This window comes from Typha angustifolia, chromosome 12 (genome assembly GCF_048772165.1).
Source record: "Typha angustifolia cultivar Huaian chromosome 12, ASM4877216v1, whole genome shotgun sequence".
In the NCBI taxonomy this organism is placed as follows: domain Eukaryota; kingdom Viridiplantae; phylum Streptophyta; class Magnoliopsida; order Poales; family Typhaceae; genus Typha; species Typha angustifolia.
This window is the reverse complement of record NC_133250.1, coordinates 2,030,186-2,040,911: the sequence shown is the minus strand read 5'-3', so window position 1 is coordinate 2,040,911 and position 10,726 is coordinate 2,030,186. Positions and strand designations below refer to the sequence as shown.

Below are 10,726 nucleotides of genomic sequence, written 5' to 3'. Positions count from 1 at the left end.
TTAATTTAACATATTAATTTCAGATTTTTTAAAATTAGGCAACATTTTTGGAGAAATCTAATAATGCAAAAATTTTAGATAAAATTATAAATTTTGAGTTCAAATCAACTCATATGAAGTAAATCTAACATGTTTTTATACCAATTGTTATCTAATTTTAATTAATTTAATTTTGGATTTTTAAAAATTAGGCAATACTTTTGGGAAAATCTAATTATGCATAAATTTTAGATAAAATTATAAAATTTAAGTTCAAATCAACTCATATGAAGTAAATCTAACATGTTCATATACAAATTTTAACCAAATTTAATTAAGAGAATAAAAGAGAAACTTACCTCACAATCACACAAGCTATGAGAAAATTCTTGGAGAAGATTACCACGGAAGCTCAAATAAGATCACCTAATTAGAAGTTGTGAGAAAATTAAAAGAGAAAAAGATAGAATAAAAAGGGCTACTGTTGTAGTAGTTGAGAGAGAAGTGTTAAATACACACGAGCGTTTTAGAAATATTTAATGGATGAAGATAAGAAAAAGATAAAAAAAAATATTAAATGACAAAACATGATTTGATTGAAATTAAAGAAATGATAAACGAAAATTAGTCATTACTTGTCATTCCAATTTTAAATAATGACAAATGAGTTGTCATTCAAAAAATGACAAATGAGTTTTCATTTCAAATATGACAAATGATAAAAGTTAATTGATGATGATTGATGGAAATAAGAAAAAGTTAAAAAAAATGGGTTCCACATGTCATCATGTTTGTTAAGAAAATAAGTAAGGTGATCAAGGTTGATAGAAATAAGAAAAAGTTAAAAAAAAATGGGTTCCATATGTCATCATGTTTGTTAAAAAAAATAAGAAAGGGTGATCAAGATTGATTGAAATAAAAAAAAATTAAAAAAAATGTCTCTACATTGGCACATGACCGGCATGAGGCCGTGCTGGACGACACATACGAGGGTATGCCACTGTCACACCTCGTGCCAAGTTATGTAATTGACAAATTATATTTTAAAACATAATTTTATATTCATATAATACGTCTAGATTTTATGTATGAGTATTGTTTTAATACAATTCTAAGGCTTTATAACCCCATCATTTTCAATTAAGCTATAGCTTTAGTTTTTCAAGAAATAGAGTCTAATTTGAGTGTTTATATTGCTCAATTTACATCTAATAATTATTTAAATTAGAACTTACATGTATACCCTCAAAACCTATCTAAACTTAATCTAAAAATAAAATTAGATTGTAGTGTTGTGACAGGCTTTTATCATGAAAAATACTTTGTCCACGTACACTTTGTTATATATATATTAAATTCTACGGTGTTATTTTAAAATAAATAAATAATTTTGTGAATGATATAAGACACATTTTCATAATTATAATTAATTGTTAGTTATTTAACTAGCATGTTTTTAATTGCATCTTTTAATCTTATAACTACCATAACTACTTTTTAGTTATCTAATTACTAGCACTTTTTAGTTAGTATCTTTTTATTTTCTATAAATAGAAGATGGTGCTACTATTTTAAATCATCTAAAAGACGTTAGTAATTGCTGTTATAATTAACACCTTAAGAACATATTATTTTTGTAATTTCCAATCGTAATAAATAGGTATCAAATTTGTTCAAGAGATATATTTACATTCTATTACCATTACAAGAGCCTAGTTATGTGATTGTATTTTTCTCCACTTTTCAGTTTTCCAACACATTTACAAGCGTTCTACAAAATATAATGGTTTAGTATTATTTTATATACTTATTGAGATGGTGGTAAGATGGATAGAAAAAAAAAATAGTAGATAAAATGCCACGTCATTATTTAAAAAAAATATTTGTATCTCTACATTCAAGATATATAGCTACTAGGCTATTATTTAAAGTAATTGTATTACCGAAATCATTTATAGAAATAAATTCACCCAACGGAGTCTGCGCCGATAAGTGTGAAGTTCATCAATCGCTGCCGACTTCGCCTCATTTCATGCGACTCCTGCTGTTCACGGTTCCAATTCCATTCGAGGAATCGAATCCACTCCTACTCCCATGGCCTCCCTCCACTGCCGCCTTCCGCATCTCCATCTCCCATCGACTCCTCCCGCCCTTCTTCGCCTTCCTCCCTCCGCAATCCGTTGCGGATTACGAGGTGGGCTGAGGAAGCAACTATGGAGAGGCCGAGTCCTCACCACGGAGGCAATCCAAGCCGTCCAAGCCATTAAACTCGCCGCCAAATCCTCGCCGGTTAGGACCGAGGAGGTCTTCCAGTCTCGGCTCGGGCGGCTTCTCAAAGCCGACTTAATCGCGGTGCTCGGGGAGCTCAGAAGGCAGAACGAGTGGGAACTTGCTCTTCAGGTGATTATTTTGGGGTTATAATGTTATTGGTTCTTTATTTTGTTAGTTTTACAGTGCTTGGAATTTATGGGGTGGAGTTCCTAAGAAGGAAATAATGTGAATTGAGTTAAAAATGTTGGAACTTGTGTGATGTTGGTGCCTAATAATTCGTAAACAATTTGGGTAAGGGTAAAAAAGTGTTGGAAAATTTGCATTACTATGTATGTTTGATCTGCTTTGGCAATTAGTGTCTATGAATATATGGTAAAATAGGGATTTGTTTCTCTCCTCCCTTTTCTGGAGCTACCCCTTCAGGTATTTTGTCTGGGATTATACACATGTTAGGTTTTCTTACTCGCTCTTATTCTGCTGCTAACTTCCTATTTTTTAAAGTATTTGAGGTTAAGGAGTTGGTCCAGAGGATACTTGTTAAGAAGAAAATATCTTAATTGAGATTGAAAAGATTGAATTTTGTGAGGTTTTGGTACTGAGTAAGTTATTGTTAAATTTAAAGTGCAAAAAATAATAATTTGGTAACTGAGGAAATTAGAAGGTCTGACACTCAGACAGCCACAGAATGTGAGCCGTCAGGATTGAACAATTTGCATTACTGCCTATGTTTGATTTGCTATTGTTCCATTTGCTACCGAAATAGGCTCTAATTGATGATCGCATGAAAGTAAAGGAAAAGTTTTTCTATACATTGCAGGTCTATTGATTATTCTGTTATAATGGAACATTCTGACTGCTTTTTCTATGTGGATATGAGAATTTGAAACTAGTATTAGGTCTTTTAAGTATTAACTGTAAAATTTTCTAGTTTTATTTGGAGGTCTGGGTTGGGATAGCTGTTTCATGTCTGTAGCACAAATAATTCATTTGTAGTGATGAAAGCAAACACCAGAAATATAACATCTACAAATTATTAAAATTTTCATCACTTTACTGTTCATGCAGTTAATGAAGGATCTTTCTGGAATTCATTGAATAGATAGTGCTATGCAGATTTGAATATAAAGAAAAAGTTGATTAGCTTTGGTCTGTTCGAATTGCTGTCAAAACTGCTAATTTTCTCAGTTTTACTGAAATTACTGAACTGTTCATGAATTCATATATCTATGTCTAAACATGAATACTTGGAGACTCTTTAAAGATTTTCGTTAAATTTGTCATTGTAAGAAGTAAAAGGTGTATGTTTAGTACTTGGTCTCAAATAGGATAAAGGATTAATTAGATAAGTTATCAAAATAAGTTTGATAACAAGGCATAATGAGGTGAGAAGAGATTGTGTAGAGAAAGTAACTCTAGGTTGCAAAACTGTGCACGAAGAGGTAGGGGTGTAAATGAGTCGAGCCTGAGCAAGCTGGCGCCAACTTAGGCTCGGCTTAGCTCAATTCAAGCCGAGCCAGATTGAGCTCAAGCTGAGCTCGAGCTTGAATCGAGCCTATTATCAAGCCTTATTTAAGCCAGTTGGACTAAGTTCAAGTCAAACCAAGCCTATCGAGCCGAGGCGGCACCCCGAAGGGCAACGTTGGGAACGAGACCAAGATTGTCGGATCTAGGCGGGGTTTCCCGACGGTGAAGGAGGACAAGATGGTGTTGGAGCAGAGGCGGCAGCGATGGTGCCAGAGAGACGAAGTGGAGGAGATTGCGGAGAAGGAAGATGGAAAGGAAGCAGAGGAGGAAGACAGGAAGAAGCATCGAGAGGGACAGGAATGAGGAGGAGGTTGAGGACTGCTTCAAAGGGATGGCGGTAGACTAAGTGGAGGCGGTGTAGCTAGAGAAGAGATCGGAGAAGGTAAGAATCGTCATTGTCGAATGAGTAGGGTTCCAGTCGGCGAGTGACAGGATTTGTGGCCGGGAGAGAGTGGGTAACGCGCGAGGGAGGGCTGGAGGAGGATGAGGACTCGGAGCCTCAGAGGAGGAGGCTTGTCGAGGAGGACTTGGAGGCGACAAGCCGACGGCTTGACGAGCAGGAGGCGGAGGAGGTAGAGAAAAAGAGGAAGGAGAAGAAGCATTTTTTTAATTTTTGAATGGTTGGTCATTTGAGGAAGAGTTAAGTGGTGTTTGGGAAATGGGAGATTGGGAATTGGTGATTAATGGGAAAGAGGAGTAATAGAGTAATGAGCTGTAATTATGAGACTAGGCATGTGTCGAATGGAGAGAAAACTAATATATTAAGATATTATATATATATAATTTTGAGCTTCTCGAGTCAAGCCGACTCCCCAACTCAACCTTGGCTCGATATTATTTTTGAGCCGGATTTGACGGCTCGAGCTTAGTTTAGTTCTAACCGAACCGAGCCGAACTCGAGTTTCAGTTGAGCCAAGCCCGAGCCGCTCGTTTATTTTGATAGCCCTACGAAGAGGTAGGTTGTCGAAGAGTTTACTGAAATCCTGAAGCAGCAGTTGTCTTTTGCATGTTTTTTCAAAAATAAACATTGTACTCTTTGTATTCAAATTTAGAATGGAATAAACAAGCTGCTTAGCTGATTAGGAGAATTTTTTTTATGTTACTGGTATATGATGTGGGCCACCATATTATGGCAGTTTTAAATAGTATAGGTTATTCCATTTTATCTATGTCAAGCTGTTATCTGACCATCTTCCTTTCCAAATTACTTTTAAATTTTCTTTTTGTATATTTATCTGATGCAATATCAGGATTTCAGGTTTTCTCTTTTATAAGAAAGGAGGTGTGGTATAAACCAGATCTTTCTCTGTACAGTGACATGATTCTAATGTCGGGAAGGAACAAGCTGATTGAAATGGCTGAAGAGCTATTCTCTGAACTAAAGAAAGAGGGCTTACAACCTGATACTCGGGCATTTGCCGAAATGATAGGAGCCTTTCTTCAAGTTGGTATGGTGGATAAAGCAATGGACATGTACAACTTAATGAAGGAATCGGGCTGCAATCCAGACAAGCTGACTTTAACTATTTTAATCAGGAATCTTGAAAAGGTTGGTGAGGACAACCTTGCCTCTGCCGTAAGAAAGGACTGTATGGAATATCTTGATTTCCCAGAGAAGTTTCTTGAAGAAGTTGACAAGAAATTTGTGAGTATATGCCTACTCGGCCAATTCATATTTTTATTTTCTTTCTTCCTTTACTATCTTAACTTTGAAAAAGATGGGGATTATAACAATGATAAAGAATAGAAGTATAAAGCAGGTGATGCAACTGCATGGGAAGGTCTTACTTTTTGCCTACATAATTATGCTGAAATTATCTCATTAGATTGGCTATGAGAGATAAAATATTTCAATTACTGGCATGATATATGTATTGTGCTACAAAAAAGAAGTATGCTACTCTATGAGGATGGAGAAGAAAATAAAATGCCTTACATGATTACTAGAAAGAGTCCAAATAAGGAATAAGTAATATTCTTATATAAGCATTATTCCATTACATGACTGCCTTCTTCCCATGTTCCTCTTCTCTTTTATTGTTTTATACAGTCCATTAAATATATAAGGTTTTGAGATAATAAGAAAAGGAGGAATTCTATCCTTGATCAGTAGGAAAGTGAAATACAGGAGGGTTTGATTTAATATTGAAGGTGGAAACTTTCCTCAATTAATAGGAAGGTGTTACTTTACTTTCTTCCTTTTCCTCTCCCTTAGTTTCCTGTCTAGCTCAGTCTCCCAACACCGATTGTACCAGTTTTATGTCTCAGAGTCTCAATTACATGAACCGTCATTTAATGGCTGAAAGTTTCCAGCACCTTCCTCCAATTCTTATGCCCCCTTTTGTCCTCCTTATTATTGACATTGTAGGATGCTAGAATTTGTAATAAATAGACAGGTTGATTTTGATAATTGAATATTTAGTGTTGGTAGGAAAAATGAAATTTATTAGTTCACTGGATCTTTAAATGCATACATAACTGGTAATGAGATGATGACTACTGTATCATATTGTAGCCTTCATGGCATAATGTAGTTATTCAGCATACTTTTGTAAATATTAACATAGACCATTATGGTATAGAGTATAGACAACAATTTATCAAGTACAACTAGTATTTGTTATCTTGAAATTACAAACTTTATCCAATTAGCTAGTTCCCGTTTTCAGGAAGGATTCATCAAGGCTAACTCTGAGTAATTATTGTTAGGATTTTTTTTTCTGAATTAATGAAACTCTAGGAGCCATTGGAGCAGGGCTGATCATTTTACTAAATGCTGACCCTAATGTTTACCAAGATTGGAAAAAAAAGTTTTTGATTTCATTGTCTGCTTTATTTGAAGATCGCACTTATAACACATCATTTTATTCTGATATTAAAAATAATACTTTTAAATCGTTCAAAATTGAGAAAATATGTACTTCCTCAAGTATATATTGATGCTCCTTAGTACACAATACTAGCTCATATTTAATTATTTAAGAATGATTACTATACAACAACTTAAATGGTCGTAAGAGGCAAGGATGTAGCCTTTTATGCTTAAGTCAACCTTAATAATGTTATGCTGCCTGGCTGGGCCAAATATCTTGTTTTAGGGTGGCCATTTGACAGTTTAGGTGGATCGAGCTAGCAGGCATAGGTGTGGGTAGGCAGATCAGTCAACAATAAAAAGAAATGATGCTAGTGTGTTCTTGACTTCTTTATTACCTTCTTTACTATTGCTTCTTCTCTTCTGGAAAACATAAAGTTGGATTATGATTTGTCGGTTGTAGTTTTATATATTTGACAAAAACATGATGATATCAATATTAAATGTGTATATAATTTAGTTTTGCACATATTATTTGGTACTCTTATATATATATGTAAACTAGTTTATTACTAACGAAATTTTACATATAGTATGTATTATATCATATATAATAGTTTTAATATATTTAAATTGCATCGGAGCCTGCATGGTGCTGATTATGCAGTGGGGTGGCTGCCTACTTAAAACAAGCGTCTTCCACAACATTGCCTAAAATCTTCATGGGACCTGTTATGGCTATTACCTAATACAACTTGGATGGACTAAGCTGCTTGTTATAACCTAATACAGTAAGCAAAATGTTTAGGAGGTTCTTAGCTGTACAAAACACATAAGATCATCAATCCTAGGGTACTACCTTAAATAGGAGTCGTTTGGATGTGCCATTATCCATTGTACATTTTGAAGTTATGTATTGATGATTGGCTGGTGATGTAGTTTGAGAATGAGATTATAAGGCTGAAACTACTTGGAAGGAAGGACTTCCAAATGACTACTGAGTCCTATCTGCAAAGTGATTGGATTACCAGAATTAAACTATTGGGTTGTTGAATCACACATATTTATGTAACTTATACAATAGGACCTTGACTTATTTTGTATTTTACATCATTGAATAAGTCCTCGAATATCTCTGGTTCTTCTTTCTCCAGTGCACTCCCAATATTCAAAATCATCAGGTGAAATTATTCTACCGTGATATCCTGTTCTGCCATCCTCAATGACAGGCTTCAACATGAATATCTGATGATCTATTGATACTACACATACTTCTGGTCTGTAGTCCACTCTACGTTGCTCTGAAAACTTTATATGTAAAATGGCTTATACTTGCCTTGTTGCTTTTCACCTTCAACTCTCTGACCTGTAAATCTGCATCTGGACCTACCAAAACTTTTTGATTTCAACTCATTGCAACTGCAAAATAACTGGCACTTAATAAATCTACATTGGCATTAAGTTCATACCCTGAAGGTTCTTTGATTTAAGATCTATCTAGTCTACTATTTTGTCATATGATGCATCTTTGAAGTTCATAATACTCATATACTCCATATTGCTGCAGCCTAAAAGGAGATCTCTCAGACTTGTTTGAAGAACTGGAGGATTAATTTGGAAATTGGTCTGCCTCGTCAGAATGTCAAGTGACATGGAAATTACTCTGGCGACTTGTAAAACCTTGAAGGACACTGCTGTTTGCATAGCTGATCAACTTACATGGTTGTGGTGTCTGAAGTATCAACGGAACAGCTATTGAAGCATAAGATATGAATAGTGCATAATCCTGCATGAGCTGCTTCCTTAGATTCAGGCAAAAAGAAAAGTTTTGATGAGCCTAAAGAAGAAATATACGACCTTTGAGATAGATATTTATAACTATAAAATCTTCTTTTGACATTTTTTTCTTGCTACGAATTGTTATATGGATAAGAAGTGCTCATTGTTCACAAAATTATACAGCTAAAAGATGTGCTTGAATTATGAAAGTATCCTTAGATTAAGATGTTGTCATAAGTAAGTTGTTATGGATCCAGACCTAGGGCTGACAGAGTTTCTTCTCTCTTGTACTGAGTAACAGATCATGTTTGAGCTTTGAAATGGCCTCAAAGTTTATGTTCAGATTTGGTATTGATTTTGATCTATATCATGATCAATTGTTGCTTTCAGAATTTTGGGTACTCTTTGCCTTGCTGAACCATCACCATACCACGACCTATTTTCTACTCATAATGCTATTTCCCTTGTTTTTCTTTCTTTAAGTCAAAGTGTTCACAGCTCTCTTTCCCATATCATATTCAAACACTTGCACAAGCAGGTTACCAGAAGTTGGTGAAGTCAACTCTGGAACTGGATCAAGAAGTTACTGGCTTTGTCTGGTATATTCTTGTCCCCCTGGATTTGTCAGAGAATTTTATTTGTTCAAAATAAATTGTAAGCATGCATGATGGTCACCTCTGAGCCTTCCTTGGAATCTGAGAGTAGTGCAAAGAAAGTGAGACTCAAGTTGGGAAGCACCATGACTCCATGAGGAAAGGATATAATTATAAACAGTTACTTTTTGGTACATGAAGTAAAAGTGTTTTTAATCCACTTTTTGTTTTTAAGTTCTAATGCTTGTCTCGATTGAAAAACAAACACTTGTTTGGAAGCCGTGAATTTTATTTGTTCAAAATAAATTATGAACTTGCATGAATCTCTTTTAATCCACAAAAAGATTTATATGAAAGAGCTTCTTTTAGAAGCATAAACTCTTTAAAGGTAAGCTCATGACAACTTCTACCATTAAATCAACCAAATATATGGCACAATGAGTTTACGATACTCTGATCGTGATAAGTTGACCTTCTACACACTTTATGATTACTCTATCTGGATCATTAGTTTGTCATAAATATTCTTGATTAGATAAGGGTAAATCCCCAAATTTAGTTAGAGTACAGTTGACTGCAACCCAAAGTCAGAATCATAAACATATATAAATTCGTTCATTAATACATCATGTACACTAACCTTTACATCTTACTTTATATCAAAGAACATTGCATTAATTTTACAAACAAATGAGTCCCTGCACATGGAGCTGGTGATCTACTCCACTTTAGTCTTTATTTTTTTCCTTTTGTTTTTTTGGAACATTAGTTTGGTTGAAGAAAAGAACTTAGTATTAGGAGCTTAATTTTTCTTTTCAACAAATCCACTCTCTCTCTCTCTCTCTCTCTATATATATATATATATAGAGAGAGAGAGAGAGAGAGAGAGAGAGAGAGAGAGAGATCTGAAACCACCTTCTAAGACAGACCAGCCCATAGATTTGGAGAGGAACAAGACAGAAAAATCACTAATGACCACTAAAGAAATATATTACTGTATATGCTACATTACTAGACAATAATCTAGGCTTTTGTTTAATCTTTATCTCTCGATCATCATCATCACCGTTGCCACCAATGCAACTATTATTTACAAATTTATAATTATCCTCAATTGTCATTAAGAAAACTTTTGAGTTAGAATATTTACACTATATCTAAATAAATAGCGACGACGTAAATAAGTTTTTCTTGGCATCGACCCTAGCTCTCTAGTAGAGTTCAGTCGCCACCTTCTCTCTCTTGAGAGAGGGATTTCCCTGTTGGGTTTTCCTCCCTCCCCCAAAGGTTTTTCCTCCTTAGTTTTCTCTTCATTCTCTTCTCCCTAGGGTGTAGTCCGGGTGTGTGGGTGGTAGAGCCGAGCACCTACATCTTCTTCATCATCTCATCTCCCTTTACCTCCAACTCTATCAGAATCTCACTTCTCCTCTTCTTCGCCTCTATCTCCGTCAAAACCTTGCTCTGCCTTTATTCGCCTCCTCCTCCATCAGAATATCTCTCGTTCTTCTTAGTGACGTAGCCTCCATCTTAGCCCGCCTCTTTCTAGTCATTGTTTTTGGCAACGGCTTGGCTCCTATTTTCATCTCTCCGGCCGTAGCCATCCCACCCCCTTGCTAGTTCTCCAGTGTTATGGTGGCTGCCCGGTGAAGGATTTGCCTGGCTGTGGAAGGTTAGTTGCCCCACCGTCTAGCAGTGGTCCACTTACTGCCATGGCTAGTCGTCACTAGGTAGTTGTTATCTTAGGGTTCTTATGTGGCTTGGCCCAACC

The 10,726-nt window shown here is 35.4% G+C and overlaps 1 protein-coding gene across 2 annotated transcripts; it reads left to right on the top strand.

Annotated features, from left to right (window-relative positions):
- The first annotated feature begins 2,010 nt into the window (after nt 1-2,010).
- LOC140772118 (uncharacterized) lies at nt 2,011-8,757 on the top strand. 2 transcript variants are annotated; one of them, XR_012106247.1, is made up of 4 exons: nt 2,011-2,379; nt 5,033-5,222; nt 5,311-5,419; nt 8,154-8,171. XR_012106247.1 is itself a non-coding variant. In XM_073114026.1 (3 exons), exons 1-3 carry the CDS (start codon nt 2,074-2,076, stop codon nt 8,181-8,183), a joined length of 723 nt encoding a protein of 240 aa, XP_072970127.1. In that variant the 5' UTR covers nt 2,014-2,073; the 3' UTR covers nt 8,184-8,757. The 2 variants fall into 2 exon arrangements, 1 of the variants encoding a protein (XP_072970127.1); XM_073114026.1 differs by having other exon boundaries at nt 2,014-2,379; nt 5,033-5,419; nt 8,154-8,757.
- Nucleotides 8,758-10,726: the final 1,969 nt, after the last annotated feature.

Coding starts and splice junctions, on each gene's coding strand:
- LOC140772118 (XM_073114026.1), top strand. CDS start 2,074: ATGGCCTCCCTCCACTGCCGCCTTCCGCATCTCCATCTCCCATCGACT. Junction 2,380..5,032: donor AGTGGGAACTTGCTCTTCAG/GTGATTATTTTG, acceptor TCAGGATTTCAG/GTTTTCTCTTTTATAAGAAA. Junction 5,420..8,153: donor AAGAAGTTGACAAGAAATTT/GTGAGTATATGC, acceptor ATATTGCTGCAG/CCTAAAAGGAGATCTCTCAG.